Below are 21,461 nucleotides of genomic sequence, written 5' to 3' on the forward strand. Positions count from 1 at the left end.
CCCCCCCCCCCCCCACCCCCCCCCCCCCCCACCCCCCCCCCCCCCCACCCCCCCCCCCCCCCACCCCCCCCCCCCCCCACCCCCCCCCCCCCCCACCCCCCCCCCCCCCCACCCCCCCCCCCCCCCACCCCCCCCCCCCCCCACCCCCCCCCCCCCCCACCCCCCCCCCCCCCCACCCCCCCCCCCCCCCACCCCCCCCCCCCCCCACCCCCCCCCCCCCCCACCCCCCCCCCCCCCCACCCCCCCCCCCCCCCACCCCCCCCCCCCCCCACCCCCCCCCCCCCCCACCCCCCCCCCCCCCCACCCCCCCCCCCCCCCACCCCCCCCCCCCCCCACCCCCCCCCCCCCCCACCCCCCCCCCCCCCCACCCCCCCCCCCCCCCACCCCCCCCCCCCCCCACCCCCCCCCCCCCCCACCCCCCCCCCCCCCCACCCCCCCCCCCCCCCACCCCCCCCCCCCCCCACCCCCCCCCCCCCCCACCCCCCCCCCCCCCCACCCCCCCCCCCCCCCACCCCCCCCCCCCCCCACCCCCCCCCCCCCCCACCCCCCCCCCCCCCCACCCCCCCCCCCCCCCACCCCCCCCCCCCCCCACCCCCCCCCCCCCCCACCCCCCCCCCCCCCCACCCCCCCCCCCCCCCACCCCCCCCCCCCCCCACCCCCCCCCCCCCCCACCCCCCCCCCCCCCCACCCCCCCCCCCCCCCACCCCCCCCCCCCCCCACCCCCCCCCCCCCCCACCCCCCCCCCCCCCCACCCCCCCCCCCCCCCACCCCCCCCCCCCCCCACCCCCCCCCCCCCCCACCCCCCCCCCCCCCCACCCCCCCCCCCCCCCACCCCCCCCCCCCCCCACCCCCCCCCCCCCCCACCCCCCCCCCCCCCCACCCCCCCCCCCCCCCACCCCCCCCCCCCCCCACCCCCCCCCCCCCCCACCCCCCCCCCCCCCCACCCCCCCCCCCCCCCACCCCCCCCCCCCCCCACCCCCCCCCCCCCCCACCCCCCCCCCCCCCCACCCCCCCCCCCCCCCACCCCCCCCCCCCCCCACCCCCCCCCCCCCCCACCCCCCCCCCCCCCCACCCCCCCCCCCCCCCACCCCCCCCCCCCCCCACCCCCCCCCCCCCCCACCCCCCCCCCCCCCCACCCCCCCCCCCCCCCACCCCCCCCCCCCCCCACCCCCCCCCCCCCCCACCCCCCCCCCCCCCCACCCCCCCCCCCCCCCACCCCCCCCCCCCCCCACCCCCCCCCCCCCCCACCCCCCCCCCCCCCCACCCCCCCCCCCCCCCACCCCCCCCCCCCCCCACCCCCCCCCCCCCCCACCCCCCCCCCCCCCCACCCCCCCCCCCCCCCACCCCCCCCCCCCCCCACCCCCCCCCCCCCCCACCCCCCCCCCCCCCCACCCCCCCCCCCCCCCACCCCCCCCCCCCCCCACCCCCCCCCCCCCCCACCCCCCCCCCCCCCCACCCCCCCCCCCCCCCACCCCCCCCCCCCCCCACCCCCCCCCCCCCCCACCCCCCCCCCCCCCCACCCCCCCCCCCCCCCACCCCCCCCCCCCCCCACCCCCCCCCCCCCCCACCCCCCCCCCCCCCCACCCCCCCCCCCCCCCACCCCCCCCCCCCCCCACCCCCCCCCCCCCCCACCCCCCCCCCCCCCCACCCCCCCCCCCCCCCACCCCCCCCCCCCCCCACCCCCCCCCCCCCCCACCCCCCCCCCCCCCCACCCCCCCCCCCCCCCACCCCCCCCCCCCCCCACCCCCCCCCCCCCCCACCCCCCCCCCCCCCCACCCCCCCCCCCCCCCACCCCCCCCCCCCCCCACCCCCCCCCCCCCCCACCCCCCCCCCCCCCCACCCCCCCCCCCCCCCACCCCCCCCCCCCCCCACCCCCCCCCCCCCCCACCCCCCCCCCCCCCCACCCCCCCCCCCCCCCACCCCCCCCCCCCCCCACCCCCCCCCCCCCCCACCCCCCCCCCCCCCCACCCCCCCCCCCCCCCACCCCCCCCCCCCCCCACCCCCCCCCCCCCCCACCCCCCCCCCCCCCCACCCCCCCCCCCCCCCACCCCCCCCCCCCCCCACCCCCCCCCCCCCCCACCCCCCCCCCCCCCCACCCCCCCCCCCCCCCACCCCCCCCCCCCCCCACCCCCCCCCCCCCCCACCCCCCCCCCCCCCCACCCCCCCCCCCCCCCACCCCCCCCCCCCCCCACCCCCCCCCCCCCCCACCCCCCCCCCCCCCCACCCCCCCCCCCCCCCACCCCCCCCCCCCCCCACCCCCCCCCCCCCCCACCCCCCCCCCCCCCCACCCCCCCCCCCCCCCACCCCCCCCCCCCCCCACCCCCCCCCCCCCCCACCCCCCCCCCCCCCCACCCCCCCCCCCCCCCACCCCCCCCCCCCCCCACCCCCCCCCCCCCCCACCCCCCCCCCCCCCCACCCCCCCCCCCCCCCACCCCCCCCCCCCCCCACCCCCCCCCCCCCCCACCCCCCCCCCCCCCCACCCCCCCCCCCCCCCACCCCCCCCCCCCCCCACCCCCCCCCCCCCCCACCCCCCCCCCCCCCCACCCCCCCCCCCCCCCACCCCCCCCCCCCCCCACCCCCCCCCCCCCCCACCCCCCCCCCCCCCCACCCCCCCCCCCCCCCACCCCCCCCCCCCCCCACCCCCCCCCCCCCCCACCCCCCCCCCCCCCCACCCCCCCCCCCCCCCACCCCCCCCCCCCCCCACCCCCCCCCCCCCCCACCCCCCCCCCCCCCCACCCCCCCCCCCCCCCACCCCCCCCCCCCCCCACCCCCCCCCCCCCCCACCCCCCCCCCCCCCCACCCCCCCCCCCCCCCACCCCCCCCCCCCCCCACCCCCCCCCCCCCCCACCCCCCCCCCCCCCCACCCCCCCCCCCCCCCACCCCCCCCCCCCCCCACCCCCCCCCCCCCCCACCCCCCCCCCCCCCCACCCCCCCCCCCCCCCACCCCCCCCCCCCCCCACCCCCCCCCCCCCCCACCCCCCCCCCCCCCCACCCCCCCCCCCCCCCACCCCCCCCCCCCCCCACCCCCCCCCCCCCCCACCCCCCCCCCCCCCCACCCCCCCCCCCCCCCACCCCCCCCCCCCCCCACCCCCCCCCCCCCCCACCCCCCCCCCCCCCCACCCCCCCCCCCCCCCACCCCCCCCCCCCCCCACCCCCCCCCCCCCCCACCCCCCCCCCCCCCCACCCCCCCCCCCCCCCACCCCCCCCCCCCCCCACCCCCCCCCCCCCCCACCCCCCCCCCCCCCCACCCCCCCCCCCCCCCACCCCCCCCCCCCCCCACCCCCCCCCCCCCCCACCCCCCCCCCCCCCCACCCCCCCCCCCCCCCACCCCCCCCCCCCCCCACCCCCCCCCCCCCCCACCCCCCCCCCCCCCCACCCCCCCCCCCCCCCACCCCCCCCCCCCCCCACCCCCCCCCCCCCCCACCCCCCCCCCCCCCCACCCCCCCCCCCCCCCACCCCCCCCCCCCCCCACCCCCCCCCCCCCCCACCCCCCCCCCCCCCCACCCCCCCCCCCCCCCACCCCCCCCCCCCCCCACCCCCCCCCCCCCCCACCCCCCCCCCCCCCCACCCCCCCCCCCCCCCACCCCCCCCCCCCCCCACCCCCCCCCCCCCCCACCCCCCCCCCCCCCCACCCCCCCCCCCCCCCACCCCCCCCCCCCCCCACCCCCCCCCCCCCCCACCCCCCCCCCCCCCCACCCCCCCCCCCCCCCACCCCCCCCCCCCCCCACCCCCCCCCCCCCCCACCCCCCCCCCCCCCCACCCCCCCCCCCCCCCACCCCCCCCCCCCCCCACCCCCCCCCCCCCCCACCCCCCCCCCCCCCCACCCCCCCCCCCCCCCACCCCCCCCCCCCCCCACCCCCCCCCCCCCCCACCCCCCCCCCCCCCCACCCCCCCCCCCCCCCACCCCCCCCCCCCCCCACCCCCCCCCCCCCCCACCCCCCCCCCCCCCCACCCCCCCCCCCCCCCACCCCCCCCCCCCCCCACCCCCCCCCCCCCCCACCCCCCCCCCCCCCCACCCCCCCCCCCCCCCACCCCCCCCCCCCCCCACCCCCCCCCCCCCCCACCCCCCCCCCCCCCCACCCCCCCCCCCCCCCACCCCCCCCCCCCCCCACCCCCCCCCCCCCCCACCCCCCCCCCCCCCCACCCCCCCCCCCCCCCACCCCCCCCCCCCCCCACCCCCCCCCCCCCCCACCCCCCCCCCCCCCCACCCCCCCCCCCCCCCACCCCCCCCCCCCCCCACCCCCCCCCCCCCCCACCCCCCCCCCCCCCCACCCCCCCCCCCCCCCACCCCCCCCCCCCCCCACCCCCCCCCCCCCCCACCCCCCCCCCCCCCCACCCCCCCCCCCCCCCACCCCCCCCCCCCCCCACCCCCCCCCCCCCCCACCCCCCCCCCCCCCCACCCCCCCCCCCCCCCACCCCCCCCCCCCCCCACCCCCCCCCCCCCCCACCCCCCCCCCCCCCCACCCCCCCCCCCCCCCACCCCCCCCCCCCCCCACCCCCCCCCCCCCCCACCCCCCCCCCCCCCCACCCCCCCCCCCCCCCACCCCCCCCCCCCCCCACCCCCCCCCCCCCCCACCCCCCCCCCCCCCCACCCCCCCCCCCCCCCACCCCCCCCCCCCCCCACCCCCCCCCCCCCCCACCCCCCCCCCCCCCCACACCTGCGGCTCTCCAGATGTTCAGGAACTACAATTCCCATCAGCCTCTGTCAGCATGGCCAATTGGCCATGCTGGTAGGGGTTGATGGGAATTGTAGTTCCTGAACATCTGGAGAGCCGCAGGTTCCCTACCCCTGCTTTAGAACCAACGGGGTGGTTGCTGAGATCCCCACTTGCTCCGAACCTGGGCTGCACATGTGTTTTGCATGGTCCTCTGTGCGCGAAAGGAGAGAGACCTCTAGTAAACAGGGCAGTCCTTGGATTGAAGCCCCAAACTCTCCACTATTGAAGCCCCAAACATCTTCTTGGATTGAAGCCCCAAACATTATCACTATTGAATGGCAGAGCTCTGAGCATTACTTGTCACAGGCATACGCCAGTTCTTTCCTGCTCTGCAGCTGGTGATGTAAATTCATGCACTTACCTTTTGCTGAATCATAGCCAAGATGCTAAGCTTCAAAATGCAACATTTGTGCCAGCTGAGCTGATGCTTTGGGTGACTTTCCTATCCGCTCGATTAATTATTACACATACGTGTGCTCCTTTCTCCAAAAACACGTCCAAGGCAGTTTAAAATGAAATCATTTCCAACCACAAAAACACAGTTTTAATTAACGTTAAACATGAGGTTAATCCTCTGAGCCTGAGAAATACAGATACATAACTACTGCCAAAGGAGAAAAATCCTTTCTCCAGAATAAAGTATAAGCTGGACGCTCTGCCTTCGATCTGGGGCTTCGTTGAGATCTTCCACTTGGGTCCCGGTCTTTACCCATGAACTGCAGTGCTGGTAATATCTCTGCACATGCACAAGAGGTGACGTTAACAGAGGCAACTGTGAAAAGGGGAACCTCAGGTGTTCAGACATGCCTGAGAGCTTGTGAAAGGCTAGTTGTCCTTCACAGCCTAATTTTTAATTTCCTTTTTTCCCCCATCTCAGGTAGCTGAACTGAAAATGGAACTAAAACTGAGGGGATTACCTGTGTCTGGAACAAAAATGGACCTTATTGAGCGCTTGAAATCCTATCAGGATCTTAATAACAATTCTGTCAGCTCCAGCAACGCACTGGCTGCCACGACGTCCTCGAACAGTATAAATAATCCTGGGGAAATAGCTGCCATATTCCCTGTCAGTACCCTAAACAAGCCGGCCGCGACGTCCGTCCCCTGCTTTCCTTCGGAAACCCCGGTGGTTGGAACTGGTGGCAAGTCAGCGAATATGGAATGCCTCAGTTCCTCCCTGCCCATCTCCCCGTCTCCTTCGGAGCACTCGAATCTCAGCGCCGACGACGCCACCATGGCCGACACTTTGACTGAAATCATGACCCTGATGTCGCCCCCGCAGCTCCCGGGCACGTCTCCCGCCCGAGCGCCCGCGAACGAAGACGGCCTCATTGACGGAGGCGCGGAACTCGCAGCCGCCGAGAAGGACCGCCGGCTGAAAGAGAAAGAGAGGCAGATCGAGGAGCTCAAACAAAAACTGGAACAGGAGCAGAAGCTGGTCGAGGTGCTGAAAATGCAGCTGGAGGTGGAGAAAAGGGGCCACCAGCAGCCCCCACCAGCCCCGCAGGGTCCAGCGCCCGCGTTGAACCGGAAGTCCGTTGGCGCGATAGTCAAAGAGGAAGTCGCTTTTGTCAACTGCTCTGACGGAAGACCGTCACTGTCTGAAGCCGGCCCATCTGTGGGGCAAGCTGCCTCCGTGGGGGCCCAGAATCTCATTGCCAAAAAGGCTCCTGTTATCAAGCAGGAGGTTCCTGTGGCCAAAGCGGAACCCCCGAACATCGTGTCTCAGTTTTACGTCAGCTCGCAGGGGCAGCCTCCGACGGCCATGGTGGCTCCTCCCCAGACTGTCCTTACTACACAGGGGACCGCCCAGCTGCTTCTGCCTCTCCCTCTCCAGGGTCCAAATCCAGCCACTTCAGTGCAGCTTCCTGTGCGCAACGTCCAGGTACAGGTAGGAAAGCTTTCCTCTCCTTGAGAGCCAGCGTGGTGTCGTGGTTAAGAGCAGGTGCACTCTAATCTGGAGAACCAGGTTTGACTCCCCACTCCTCCACCTGAGTGGCAGAGGCTTATCTGGTGAACTCCTACATTCCTGCTAGGTGACTTTGGGCTAGTCACAGTTCTTCAGAACTCTCTTAGCCTCACCTACCTCACAAGGTGTTTGTTTGTTGTAGGGAGAGGAAGGGAAAGGAGCTTGTAAGCCGCCTTGAGTCCCCTTAACAGGAGAGAAAGGTGGGGTATAAATCCAAACTCTTCATCTTCTTCTCCATCATCATCTGTGGAGGCTTCAAAAACTGGGAAAGCATCGGGTCCTTTCCAGACTTGACTACTTTCCGATTGATCGTATTAATCGCTGGCTGTATTAGAAACTGCTTTGTTGCCATTGTAAGTCGCGTTTGTGTTATTTAAAGTATTTGTAACCGGCGTAAACCCTTTCTGTTTTCACAGGTATTTCCGTCTACCTCACCAAACGCAGTGTTTTCATATCAAAACCAGTCAGTGACAGCCGTGCCACAACCTTTGTTTAGTCAGGCATCCAGTGCAGCTGTCCGCTCAGGAAACCAAGCCCCCCTGGTGCAAAACGGACCCAGCGCTCCTCAGAAGGTATCTCTCCTTTTCCGGTCCACAGGCCATGTAACGCGTGAGAGAGGATTTGTCTCAGTTTTGAGCAAGAGACTCAAATTTTTGAGAAGTTGGTAGCTACTTGCTTCAGAACATGAGAACAAGCCTGCTGGATCAGAGCAGAGTCCATCTAGTCCAGCACGCTGCTCCTCGCAGTGGCCCACCAGGTGCCTTTGGGAGCTCACAGGCAGGAGGTGAAAGCAATGGCCTTAAGAACATAAGAAAGAGCCTGCTGGATCAGACCAGAGTCCATCTAGTCCAGCACTCTGCTCCTCGCAGTGGCCCACCAGGTGCCTTTGGGAGCTCACAGGCAGGAGGTGAAAGCCATGGCCTTAAGAACATAAGGAAGAGCCTGCTGGATCAGACCAGAGTCCATCTAGTCCAGCACTCTGCTACTCGCAGTGGCCCACCAGGTGCCTTTGGGAGCTCACTGGCAGGAGGTGAAAGCAATGGCCTTAAGAACATAAGGAAGAGCCTGCTGGATCAGACCAGAGTCCATGTAGTCCAGCACGCTGCTACTCGCAGTGGCCCACCAGGTGCCTTTGGGAGCTCACAGGCAGGAGGTGAAAGCAGTGGCCTTCTGCTGCTGCTCCTGCTCCTGAGCACCTGGTCTGCTAAGGCATTTGCCATCTCAGATCAAGGAGGATCAAGATTGGTAGCTTCTGAACAAGGACTTTGGGAACTCAAGAGCGTTCAGGATAGGGTGGGATCCAGACCCAAATCTGGGTGAATCTAGAGGATTGCAGGCTATACCAATTGCTCAGCCATAAATAGTTATTTTGCATGCATCCTTTTGCTAGCTTGAGGGTGGGGGTTGCAGGGAGAGATGACAACATGCATTATTGATTCCCAAGGCAAAAACTTTCTGAATCTCTACAGGGGGGCCTTCTAAGGCCTTCCTGGGTTTCCTGACTTCTGCTCTTTTTCCATGCAGCCGGCCTCACCGCCTCAGTCTCAGCAGTACGGCATCCGGCAGCCTCTATTCAGCCAATCAGTAACCAAGACGAAAGATCCCCCACGCTATGAAGAAGCCATAAAACAGACACGCAGCGTGCAGGCTTCCCAACAAGAGGTAGGGTATACGCCACAAGTAGTGCCTGATACGTGTATCCATCTTCGGTAGAATGGTCATGTCCTTGTTTCGGCCTAGTGGCCGCTCTAGCAACCAGTGAGGGGTTAAAGGTGACGTGTCTCCCTTCATTTTTCTACCCCAGCAGCAGCAGCATCTTCTCCAAAACTTCTCTCTTGGACTTCCTGTCCTCTCTAGCAGACGGTGCAGATCTGAACTCTGTCCTCAATTTAGTTACACCTTGTAATGCTCAGCAGCCTGTGGGCTATTTCCCATTCGTTTCCAGATCATGTGACTAGCCATGGACTGGGTGAAAGTGAAAGAAGATAGCACAGCTCTCTGTTAATCTCCGCCCCGTGCCTCCTGCGGTGACCCAATGTGGCTGTCTCTACCCTTACAGAGTCTCTATCTCTATCCCTGTGGAGAGGGGTTCTTGCTTGTGTTCCTGAGTCCTGCTATGGGCTCCTCTGATGTGTGATCCATTCATTCTGTGTCCCTCTGTCCCATTTTTAGACTCTCCTTCCTCCCCAAGGCAACTGGTGTGATTCTCCACCACCTCCACGTTAACAACCCTATGAGCAGCAGCAGTGGCGTAGTGGTTAAGAGCAGGTGTATTCTAATCTGGAGGAACCAGGTTTGATTCCTCACTCTGCCACTTGAGCTGTGGAGGCTTATCTGGGGAACCAGATTAGCTTGTGCACTCCAACACGTGCCAGCTGGGTGACCTTGGGCTAGTCACAGTTCTTCTGAGCTCTCTCAGCCTCACCTACCTCACAGGGTGTTTGTTGTGAGGGGGAAGGGGAAAGGAGATTATAAGACCCTTTGAGTCTCCTACAGGAGAGAAAGCGGGATATAAATCCAAACTCCTCCTCCTCCTCCTCTTCCTCCTCCTCCTCCTCTTCCTCTTCCTCTTCCTCTTCTTCTTCTTCTTCTTTTTCTTCTTCTTCCTCTTCCTCCTCCTCCTCCTCCTCCTCCTCTTCTTCTTCTTCTTCTTCTTCTTCTTCCTCTTCTTCTTCTTCTTCTTCTTCTTCCTCTTCTTCTTCTTCTTCCTCCTCCTCCTCCTCCTCTTCTTCTTCTTCTTCTTCTTCTTCTTCCTCTTCTTCTTCTTCTTCTTTTTCTTCTTCTTCCTCTTCTTCTTCTTCTTCCTCCTCCTCCTCCTCCTCCTCCTCCTCTTCTTCTTCTTCTTCTTCTTCTTCTTCTTCTTCTTCTTCTTCTTCTTCTTCTTCTTCTTCTTCTTCTTCTTCCTCCTCTTCTTCTTCTTCTTCTTCTTCTTCTTCTTCTTCTTCCTCTTCTTCTTCTTCTTCTTCTTCTTCTTCTTCTTCTTCTTCTTCTTCTTCTTCTTCGAAGGTGGGTTAGGCTTAGAAAAAGAGAGGGTGACTGACCCGGGATCCCCTGTCTGTCCTTCCAGGCACAGTGGGGATTTGAACCCTTTGACTCGTAGTCCAACCCTCCAACCTTTGTGCCACAGTTGCTCCTCTAAAGCTGCATCTGTGCTAGGGTTTCAGCTTGTTTTTGTGAAGGTATCGGTTTTGTATGTTGTAACTGACTGTGAATTCTAACAAGAGAGCAAACGCTGCCCGTGGAATTAGGCATGCGAGCAGTTGTTTCGCGGGATGTTCTTGTTTGGTGATGTCTCTCCGTCCATCACTATCACGCTGCCATCATGAAGTTCCCGCTTGATCTCCAGAGGTGACTTCCTCTCAGCGAATGAAACACTCGCTGGGTCAGGTTGCCAATTCCGCCGTTTGGAGTATTTCTTTTTAAACGTCTTGCAAAACTGCCAAGTCTTGCCTGGTATTCACCTGAATGAATGGAAACCTGCACCAGATTTGGCTGTTCAGGGGGGGGATCCTTTTGCAAGTGACACAGTGCCCCTTCTGCAGCCTTGAGCCAGTGGAATCTTGAATACTGTCCCCGTTCTAAACACAAAGGGCGGGGACGCCGCTAGCCCACGCTGCCGCCCAGTCCTCACCTAAGACCCCTGACATGCAGACTAGACCGATGTTATGAACCTTTTGCGGTTCTCCTTTTGACATGTTCAGGAACCGAGGCAATTTCCATCAGGCCTTCTGTCAGCATGGCCAATTGGCTACGTATGCTGGTAGGCTGACCAGGGAATTGTAGTTCCTGAACATCTGGAGAGCCGCAGGTTCCCTACCCCTGAGCTAGACAAAAAAAACAACAACCCGGACCCTTTTCCCCAATTGCAGGGCCTTTACAACCCTGGCCCCTGCCTGGTGGAACGCTCTTCCTCCAGCTGTCCAGGCCCTGCGGGATCTTTGGTGAGAGTTCCGCAGGGCCCCTGTAAGACGGAGCTTGTTCCACCGGGCTTTTGGAGTGTCCAGTCGCTGATAGGTGCCCCCTCTTCTTCATCTTTCTGGATCTCTTACCATCTATGGGACCCGTTTTATTCCCCCTTTTGGGAGGGTTTTAATGAGGGTTATTGCGGACATTGTTTGTTACTGATCGCTGCGTTTTAAATTGTTTTTAATGTATTTAAGGGTTATTGTATATATGTGATTTATGTTGTTCACCGCCCAGAGCCCTTCGGGGGTAGGGCGGTATACAAAACCCAATAATTAATTAATTAATTAATTAGGGTTTGTGTGATGAGAGTCAATCTCTCTGTGTTACAGGTTTCCTGTGCACACAGCCAGCAGATGGACGACCTCTTCGACATCCTCATTAAGAGCGGAGGTAAGTCAGATCAAAAGCACCGATCACCAGAGAAACAACGTCCTGTTTCAGTGTAGCCTGGAGCGGAGCAGGGTGCCATGGGAATGGCAGGAAGCCACGTGACAGAATTATGGGATGAGCAAACCATGCTTGTTTTTGCATTCTTCATTAAGCAGGATAGAAAGGAAGCTAACTCTCAGTGTGGTGTTGGCCGGGCGAATAAACTTCGGCCGCATCCGTTGGGCGGCGCCCCAGCCTCAAACTCTTAAGCGCATCAGACCAATTTATGACAGTTCTTTAACCAGCAGGGGTTTGCCATGTGTTTCATTGAGCCCGAGTAATCCAGTTGAAACCCGCTGTGCTGAAGAGATCAGTGCAACCGTTCTGTGGACCCCAGCTGCCTGAAATCCTATGAAAGCAGCCTCATGACACGTCACTGCAAGGAGAACATGATTGGCTCTTTGGCAAGGGACTAGCTGCCTGAATCCTTTGTGCAGGGCATTCTGGGAAATGTGTCTCGTGAGCCGCACCTGGTGCAGTTCTCCAGATGGTGGCTGCGAGGAGGTTTCACAACCGCCTCGTGTTACATTAGGCTCAGTAGTCTTTCACCTTGTCCAGGAGTCACATAGCTTCAGCTTGCCAGGAGCATGAAAAACTTGACACCGGAGTGAGCGAGTGTATTTTTTTGGTCCCAATTATGCTTGCGATGAAATCCCTTTACTGATCTACATGTTGTTTTTCCTTTCTTGCAAGCAGAGATTTCCCTGCCCACCAAGGAAGAGCCCTCTCTGATTTCCAAAATGCGAACCGGGTCACCGCCAGTATCACCACGATGCCGGTGAACACAGTGGTGTCTCGCCCGCCGCCCCAAGTCCAAATGGCCCCTCCCCTCTCCTTAGAATCCACAAGCAATTTCTCTATCTGTCTGGAGAACCAGCTGGAAGCCCTCTTGGAAGGAACTCTGCCGTCAGGGAACGAAATGCCTCCGTTGGGGAGCGGCAGCGAGGACAGAGGACCCTTCTCTCTCATCGAGGACCTTCAAAACGACCTCCTTAACCATTCGGGCATTATAGATCATTCACAGTCACCGATGGAAACAGCCGACTCGCAGTTCACCACGACTAGTTCCTGTTTATCTCTCGATCTTCCGGACACAAATTTAGATAACATGGAATGGCTGGACATCACCATGCCAAACAGTTCGTCGGGGTTGACACCCCTCAGCGCAACAACTCCAAGTATGTTTTCAGCCGATTTCCTCGATCCCCAAGATCTGCAGTTGCACTGGGACTAACTGCCACGGGGGGCAAAGCATAGCGGAGCATGGTTTTAAAAGCTCTATTTACGCTACAGGTCCATGGTTTCATTATCCTTACGTTTGGGATCATCTTTTGAATGATGTTTAGGGATGAGATATATATATATATTTAAAGCATAAAAAGTGCTTCTAGGAAAGTGATTAAAAATGTTCCACGAAGATAAGAGAGTCAGAAGGAGGCTTTTCAACTGTTGGACGTTCTGTTGCTGGCGAGGGATTGGATCTTAGTGTGTGGTAGCAGAGACGGTAGCATCTGTTTGAGGAAAGGCTGTTTGAGGAAAGGCTTCTAACACTGCACCTGACTGTTCCTGTGAACAGCCTGAGCCAAGTTTAAGGTGCGTTTTGAAGAAGACCGGTGGACCTTTAGGCACAGTTGAAAACTGACCATGTTTTGGATTGCTTCCTGACTTTTTAAAGCAAGCCCCCGTACACGCACGCACACGCACCTGCACACACGCAACGCAGACTTTTAAATCAAAGTATTGACTTGTGACGTTAATACGTGCCCGGAGAAATTTTAGGAAGCAGAGCGGCTCACACCAAAAAGGCACCATAGGCCATGCAATTTGAAACGCCCGTTCATCTATATGACTGACAAGGTATTTTCAGGTATTTATATATTTACATCCAGTTGTTCCTCAGTTCTTCCGGGCAGGATTTCCTCCTAAGAACTAGACAGACAGAATACAAAATCTTGTCTGAACGTCGCTTGGGAGGAGAGGAGATCTGTTTGTTTTCCTCTCAGAATTCTGAATGTTCCACTTTTTTAAAAAAAAAAATTAAATCGTGAGTATAAATGACAGATGTTCCTTCTCCTTAGCGTAGTGAGTGAAATTTGGCTTTCTTCCAAAGAAGTGCTGTAGGGCAAAACCTGTCCATCAAGGAGGAATTGTGTAAGACATTTAAAAGTTGCCATGTACAAAGATTTGAACCATCTACCCTGCTATTGTCCAGTGGGCACAAGCTCTGCCTTGGTTGCTATTTAACTGGAGATGCTAGGACCACTGTAAGCTCTTCCCAAAGAGACAGTCATGGGGACTAACTCTTTGTTTGAGGTGGGTGAAGGGGAGCAAGGGAAGGAGAGGTGCTTGAGTGCAGAAAGAAACACTCTGCCCCTGAACTTTCTATACCAAGGCCTTCTTTTCTTGTTCAGTACAACATGGAACTGCACATTTGAGGTCGATAATCTCATAGACTGCTTAGCTCCTGAGCTACACTCAGAAACTCCACCGTTTTAGGAGGTTCTTCTAATCCCCTGAAGGACTCTTTTGAAAACCACAATCGTTCCACAGGGTCCTCATTTCAGACTCCGCTCAAGCTATGAGGGAGGAACCGTGCTTTATCCTGCTTTAATAGCATTTTTCTTAAAACCAGGTTCTCTTCTCAGTCTCGAGGCAAGGAAATAATTTGACTTTTGGGAGTCATAGGAAGCGATCGGGTTTTAGACTGTAGCTGATGACCAACAGTCTTTCTGCACTTGTGGCCTTGTTCAAAATAATAGTCATATCTTTTTTTAAAAAGGTGAAGTTTCCCCTTCAGTCATGTCCGAGCCAGGGGTACCGCTGCAAGCAGTGATTTCATAGGCAAGCCGTTTTTGTGGGGTAGTTTGCCATTGCTTTCCCCGGCTATTCTTTACCCCCTAGCTATGTGCTAGGGAATCATTTACCGACCAAGGAATGGCTGGCTGGCTGAGTTGACCATGAGCCAGCTGCCAGGATATCTGACCCACAGGGGACTCGAACTCCTGATCGTGTGAGTGGCAGTGCAAGCACGGATCCCATTAAAATTGGCACAGGAGTACGAATCGGCAGTGGCAAATCTAAACCGATCCAATTCATATCTCTGTAGTGTGGCATTTATTCAATTGGCATGCGGCATCTGTGCTCAAATCTGGAGCCAAAGCAGACGAGACAGAACAGCGGTACAGTAGGAAAAGAGTTTCTCGTAAAGCTACTGCGGAAAAGCGGCCAATTCAAACGGTACAATTTTGCTTTGTAGAGTCGACGCAGAGAAAGATAGAGCTGGAAGGGACCTTGAGAATCACTTAGTCCAACCCCCTGTACGACACACACACACAAAATTTCACAACTACCTTCTCTCCCAGTGACTCGCGTTCTATGCCCAGAGGAAGGCAAAAACCCTCCAGGACCCCTGACCCATCTGGCGTGGAGGGAAATTCCTTCTTGACCCCAGAGTAGGGGACAGCATTACCCTGACTGAGCATGTAAGAAACGGCCACAGGAATCGAGGAATGACTTATCCCTTTCTGCCCTCCCTCTCAGGATGTGCCTGAGTTTGCATGTAACCTGCCCTTCTGTCAGAGGGCCTCAAACTCCTGCTTAAAAACCTCCAAAGGAAAATCCCCTACCTCCCAATTGGCCTGTCCCACCAAGGACCCCACTGACTGTCTGGAAGTTCTTCTTAACGTTTTGCCGAAAACCCTTTCGCTTTAATTCCAACCTGTTGGCTCTGGCCTAACAGAAAACCGCTCTGCTCCATCCTTCATACGACAGCCCTTCAGAGACTTGAAGACAACTGTCTTATCGATGTATTGTCGAAGGCTTTCACGGCCGGAATCACTGGGGTGCTGTGTGGTTTCCGGGCTGTACGGCCGTGTTCTAGCAGCATTCTCTCCTGACGTCTCACCTGCATCTGTGGCTGGCATCTTCAGAGGATCTTCAGATCCTCAGATCCTCTGAAGATGCCAGCCACAGATGCAGGCGAAACGTCAGGAGAGAATGCTGCTAGAACACGGCCGTACAGCCCGGAAACCACACAGCACCCCAACTGTCTTATCACCTCTCAGTCGCTTCCTCTTCAGGCTATACATAGCCAGTTCCTTCAGCCTTTCCTCGTGGGACTTGGTGTCCAGACCCCTCACAATCTTCACTGCTCCCCTCTGGACATGATCCAGCTTGTCGACATCCTTCTTAAACTGCGATGTCCAAAACTGAACTTTAAAGTTAACAGGAAATGTCATTAACATCAGGGTAGCTTTACACACACACACACACCCCAAAAAAGAAGTGTAACTTGTGACCCACATTGGTAGAATTTCTTGATGCCACCTTTTCTTGATGCTTTCAAATGATGAGGTGAGAGGCATTCTGCATTTACCTGCAAACCCAACGATTAGTGTATTGTCGAAGGCTTTCACGGCCGGATTCAACTGGTTGTGGTGGGTTTTCCGGGCTGTGTGGCTGTGGTCTGGTAGATTTTGTTCCTAACGTTTTGCCTGCATCTGTGGCTGGCATCTTCAGAGGTGGATCACAGAGGGGAAACCCACCCCAACCAGCGATTAGTATTTTGTGCATTTAGTTTCCGTTGGCTCTTGGCTTAGCACTGCTGTGTTGGGATTGTTGAAGGGAGAATAGGAAAGCTGGTTTCACCTTTTCTCAGAGAGAACGCTTATCTTGAGCGTCACCCCCCTGCTCGGTTGGCCTCCAACAGTCTTGTGAGGTGCTGAGGGACATGGTTTTTCTCGCATACACACGAACATTTGGATTCCGGTACTACACACACAGAAGTATCATGGGAAACACGTTAAGAGGTTTAAATTCCGCACATCTGTATGCTAGTTTACTTCTTGTGGTATGCTGTATAACGTTGTGAGCCACCCTAAGCCTGTTGAAGGGGAAAGGGCAGCCTATAAATCAAAGAAAGCTTGTCTCTTGCACCAGTGGGACCTGTAGATCGCTCATGCGTAAGCCTGGAACCCAAAGAGGTATTCCTACAAGCCCAAGGACCTCAGCCAGCATAGTGCAATCTTCCTTCCTTTCTTCTTTTGCAACTGCTCAAAATTGCCCTGAAACCCTGTTCCTGGGAGACAGGGGAATCCCCTGAGTGGGATTTCAGGTGTATTTAGGGTTAGGGCTGCCATGGGGGGTGGGGGGGGGAGGGAGAGAGGAAATCACACTGCACAGTTAGCAGTGTTTGAGTAGACAGAACTGTCAGTCTGGATATAAATTGCAATTTGCCTTGCCCCTCTTTCCTTTGGATCCCAGCCTACGGCCAGGGGGCAGGCTGGAAAAGGGCCATTGGACCCTGTTGAGGAGGGGCAACTGGTTTCCTTGCAGCCGTGAGTTTTTGTAGGCAACCACTACAGAAACAAACGCGCTGCATCGACCGCTTATTATTATCAGTATTCCAACAAACATTAAAGTGCAAACAGTGAAGTAAAGTGCAAAAATCAACTGTGCAAAAATTCTCATACAATTCTGTACGATATAGCACATAAATTACAATAGCAGCTCTTGGGTGTCGTCTTCAAACAGATTGCGCTATTGTAGCCGTTTTCGATTCAATCTTCCTCAGATTATGATTTAGATTCGTCAGTCTTCGTTGGGATAATCCTTCAAGGTGATATTCTCACATGTGAATCGAAAACGGCTACAATAGCGCAATCCGTTAATTTGTGTCTATCGGACTTGGCTAAGACCAGTCTGCATATCTACCAGACGTACAGGAAGTCAGTTTGACGGATTACAGGGAATGCAGCACGTTGAAGTCGGTTGATAGTCTTCAAGAGACTGTGTCCTATATGTATATGGATTGACAATTTATGAGGACTGTTTGAAGACGACACCCAAGAGCTGCTATTGTAATTTGTGTGCTATATCGTATAGAATTGTATGAGAATTTTGCACAGTTGACTTTTGCACTTTATTTCACTGTTTGCACTTTAATGTTTGTTGCAATACTGATAATAATAAGCGGTTGATGCAGCGCGTTTGTTTCTGTAGTGATTGTGCACGTTGCATCTATTGAGAGATTGATACTTTTTGTAGGCAACCCCATACTTCCTCAGGGCGATTTTCCATCTTCCTGGATTGACAGCACGCCCAGTTCAGTCAGAGAGTCTGTAAGGGTTTTGGTCTTCTTAGTGCCACAATGCGACCTTAGGCTGCTCTTGGCCAACAGGCAGAAGCGCGTGTAAATAGTAGCTTTGAGTCAGTGGCGTTGCGTGGGTGCTGTGCTGCCTCAAAATAACCTTCACGCTTAGTGTATGAACCAAGCCAAAGGAGTACGCGCAACCCCCAGAAAAGTCGTCCTCCCAGTAAAATCCCGCCAGGTGTTTGAAAATCGCCGCAGAGCTGCTTTTCTCCATTCACAGCCTGAAGGGATGATGACACGTTTGTAACTGACGGTATTTATTTTCTCAAGACAAGACTGTGTGGTATTCCTGTGCATTTCAGAAATAGACCTTTATGGTGGAACGGACTCTGTGAGGGTTGGTCTTGGATCCTGCGCTCTGAAATGTGCCACCCCGTTGTACACTAGTTACCACACCTGTGTGGGCCTGTACTTGTGAGAAGGTTGTTTTTTGGTGTGTCTTTTTAATCGCTTGGGTAAAATTTTGTGCACAATGACTATTTTTGTAAGACTTTTTAAACCTTCCTCTTTGCAATCAGTTGGTTTTGTGGCTTTCACTGCTCGTCTTTCTTTCAGCCCAAGAGCCGTAGTGACGTGCAGCCATACCGAGCATGACCTCCTTGCTAAGATAGGCTCTGCCTGCCAATTTACGCGTTCGCCTCTTATTTTGACTGTTTCAATTCACGGGAGCAGCTCAATTTGTTTTAAATGACGGGAGGCATTTAAGGATCTCCAATACAGCCATCTGGAAGGTGCATTTTGAAACTCTTGTTTCCCTGGAAACACGAGTTCCAGATTCCCAAACTGCGCTGCTCTTGAGATGGTCGCTTCAGTAAGCGTAAATCAAGCCCTGGTCTTTTCTGGATGAATTGAGTGTAAGCTTGCAGTGTGGTTGCAGTCCCAAACACGCTCACGAAGAAGTTAGGAACAGATGGAACAGTGCCGTTTCTTCCAAGTAATCATGTTTTGAATCATTCTGTGGCGTATAGAACTCTATCACACTGCACGCATCAGAGAAACAGTCGCGACTTTCCCACCGATGTGAAGCATCTGTTCGTAGACACATCTTATCCGCCCATTACATGTCAGGTGTAGATCCAAAATGTCATCTGGGAAGCAGCACGCAAAGATTTCAATATCTGACCAGTTTCTGCAAGCCATTTTTCCGACCTGTTCCCTGAGGATTGAAACAGGTAAAGGGATTTATTTTGTTGGGCCAATTTTGGGTTTTTTAAAAAGCACATTTGTATTTGAAGCTTTTGTATTCATACGCGTCCAGCTGGTCCAATAAAACACGCTGCTTTATCTGTTACCCGATGGACGAGGCTCAGAAGCCGTTGTTCTTTGGCTCCTGTTGAAAACTTGGAAGTGTATCGGTCAGGATAAATGTGCGTGCTGCTTTGCCGCGAAGTCAATGAACCGCCAGCTCCTCGTTGTGAGTTTGGTGGGCAAAGATCTATCCGTGCAGGTGATTTACTCCTGATGCCAGAGCCCAGCGGGCTTAGAGAAGGGTCCTTCTCAACCCATTGAAACCAGTGTGCTCAATGGGCGAAGCTTCTGTGAATGACCCCGCCAATCTGCAGAGAGGGCTCGCATATCAGGGCCTTTTGAAGCTGAGTATAGGACAGCATAGGAATAATTTTTTATCACCAATCTCCTTTAAAAAAAAAAATCTATCAGACACACTTCGCTCAGCAGCCGGGCAAGATGCATCTTCCTACTTTGGAATGTGTTCAGTGGGACTTGCTTCTGAGTAAACGCCTTAGGGTTTCGCCTTGCATATTTGCACAGAGGTCCGGTCGGTAGGCATTTATCGATGGAATTTGCAGGTTTGCCAACAGACATCGGTGCCCAAAGCTGCCCTGTGTGAACCACTTAATCAGGAAGAGTCCCCAGCTATTCCCATTGCATTCTGGGAGACCGCTCTGGAGTGTGTGTACCTTGTCGCTAATATTTCCAGTTTTGTTAATAATAAGTTTTAGAGAAGGATATCTAGTGCACGTAGCTCTAGAGCTACCCAAAGCACAGGACCATAGAATACTTTAAGAAAGTAGCGTCCTGCTGAAAAAACGCATTGAGAGGCTAACTGATGTTTGATGCACATTTATTGGGCTCATCGCAGGTATGATCCAGACAAAGTTAAGCATAAAGCTTAAAGGGGCCTAGCGTTGGCCTGGATCATTCGCTAATTATTGAGCAGGTTGGAAACCGCCGGCACGTGATGTTGGCATTACATAGTAGTAGCAACCTTTGTTTTGCTTTTTAAGTTCTTTTAGAACTGGAATACGGAAACTGGTTCCACATCTCTTGAGAAGAACCCCTCTTAACGTGGGGATGCTAATGTCTGGCGGCGTTAAGTTTTTATGTTTTGGAACGCAAAACCGGGCTGCGGCTTTGTCTTCCAAACAGATCGTCATTGCGAACGTTCGTTTCGTTTCAAAACTGTGGATGTGGATTTGCAAAATGTGAAAAGGGAGGGCAGGAAGCCGGCATTTTTATCAACAACCAAACCCATTTGATCTTGATTGTGGGTTTTTAAGCTGCAACATGTTTTACAGTGTCATACAAAACAGAACCATTTTGACAAATGCAAACCGTTTTGTTTTTTTTCCTTAACTGCACTTTGACTCTTGCAAGAAGATGAAGCAGCCGTTCGGTTCTGTGTTGCCGGCAGCTGAGCACGGAATATACCTTCACCAGTGTATTGGCCTAAAAATCTAATATAACTAAGCCATGCCACCAGCAAAATCAGAGACTTGAAATTATGACTTGTAAAAGCTTGCTAATACGAACCGCACTACCAGCATTTTAAATAACTTGTTGCATGTGACACTTTAAAAAAAAAAATCCAGAGCCTTAAAATGAGCAGCAAAACCCAACTGCAGAAACCAAAGCGTTGCCCAGGTGTACCCCCACCCAGTTTTAACCTGTTCAAAAATAACAGAAACCCCTTCAGGTAATCTCAACTTAAAAGTCTGTTTTGAAAGCTGAAAATACAGCTATCTCCCTTTTGTTTCGGTGTCTCAGTGAAGCCGATTCTCTTTTTGTCACGTCTGAAACCTCACTAAGAAACTGACGCAGATCTCCTCTGCTAGCAAGACCTCTTTCCTTCTTTGTCGCTAATATTTCCAGTGGCGTAGGAGGTTAAGAGCTCGTGTATCTAATCTGGAGGAACCGGGTTTGATTCCCAGCTCTGCCGCCTGAGCTGTGGAGGCTTATCTGGGGAATTCAAATTAGCCTGTGCACTCCCACACACGCCAGCTGGGTGACCTTGGGCTAGTCACAGCTTCTCGGAGCTCTCTCAGCCCCACCTACCTCACAGGGTGTTTGTTGTGAGGGGAGAAGGGCAAGGAGATTGTAAGCCCCTTTGAGTCTCCTGCAGGAGAGAAAGGGGATATAAATCCAAACTCCTCCTCTTCTTCTTCTTTGTGTGGCTTGTGGTAGAAAAAGCCCCCGCTGCGACTCGGATTTCCTGTTCTCCTTTTCGTAGCCACAATTACCGTCTCAGCATCTCACGTTATGAAAAGGAGAAGGCAGGTCTCGATCAGTACAGGCCTCTGTGTTTGACGCTCGAAGTGAAAGAGAAATATTTCAGGCAACCGAAGCATTCCCCCTCTCCCCCGGTGCATTGCCTTTTGTATAACGAAACCATGATGCCTTTGTATTTGCGGTTTGCACCTCCCCCCCCTGAAATCAATTCCATACGTTGATTTGCCACGTTTTGCACATTGTACTGTATATATGTAACGCATACTTGTATTTTTATATGTGTCGTTTATGGATGATACCTTTTGTACATAGTGGCGATGTTGTAGCTGATGAGGAAAACGTTTGATATCTCGGCAATTTTGCAAGTTGCGTGTCAAATAAACCAAGTTAATACACGCAGCGGTCCTTTTTGTGTGTGTTTGTTTTCGCAAGATCACAGGCCAGAGCCGACCCCGCTGAGAACGGTGGAAGTTATTCTGCAGGTAAATGAGAAATAAGAAGTGCAAAATGTGTGTTTTTAAACATTGCATATTATTATTTTGATCTTCGTGTGCTGCTTTTCTCTCCCTGGGGGCTTATTGAAACTTTTTGATCAACCAAAATAGGCTCCAAGGAGGCTATAAATCCTATGAAAACAGGCAGAGGCATAGCTAGGGAAAATACAGCCCGGTGCAAAATCTGAGTTTTCTACCCCGACCCCAGTATTGGCGGTCACCCTTCCCCACCTACGACCAAACAACTTTTTTTTTCACCAGGTCAT

The 21,461-nt window shown here is 57.8% G+C and overlaps 1 protein-coding gene across 1 annotated transcript in view; it reads left to right on the forward strand.

Annotated features, from left to right (window-relative positions):
• MRTFB (myocardin related transcription factor B) overlaps positions 1–13,944 on the forward strand; it is a 61,646-nt gene extending 47,702 nt beyond the window's left edge. Inside the window, 6 exon segments of the mRNA XM_048494184.1 lie at positions 5,596–6,609; positions 7,104–7,259; positions 8,212–8,349; positions 10,983–11,043; positions 11,779–11,825; positions 11,828–13,944. Of these exon segments, the coding sequence (XP_048350141.1) occupies positions 5,596–6,609; positions 7,104–7,259; positions 8,212–8,349; positions 10,983–11,043; positions 11,779–11,825; positions 11,828–12,316 (1,905 nt within the window). The 3' untranslated portion in view covers positions 12,317–13,944.
• The last annotated feature ends 7,517 nt before the right edge of the window (positions 13,945–21,461 follow it).

Source organism: Sphaerodactylus townsendi, linkage group LG04 (assembly GCF_021028975.2).
Source record: "Sphaerodactylus townsendi isolate TG3544 linkage group LG04, MPM_Stown_v2.3, whole genome shotgun sequence".
Classification (NCBI taxonomy): domain Eukaryota; kingdom Metazoa; phylum Chordata; class Lepidosauria; order Squamata; family Sphaerodactylidae; genus Sphaerodactylus; species Sphaerodactylus townsendi.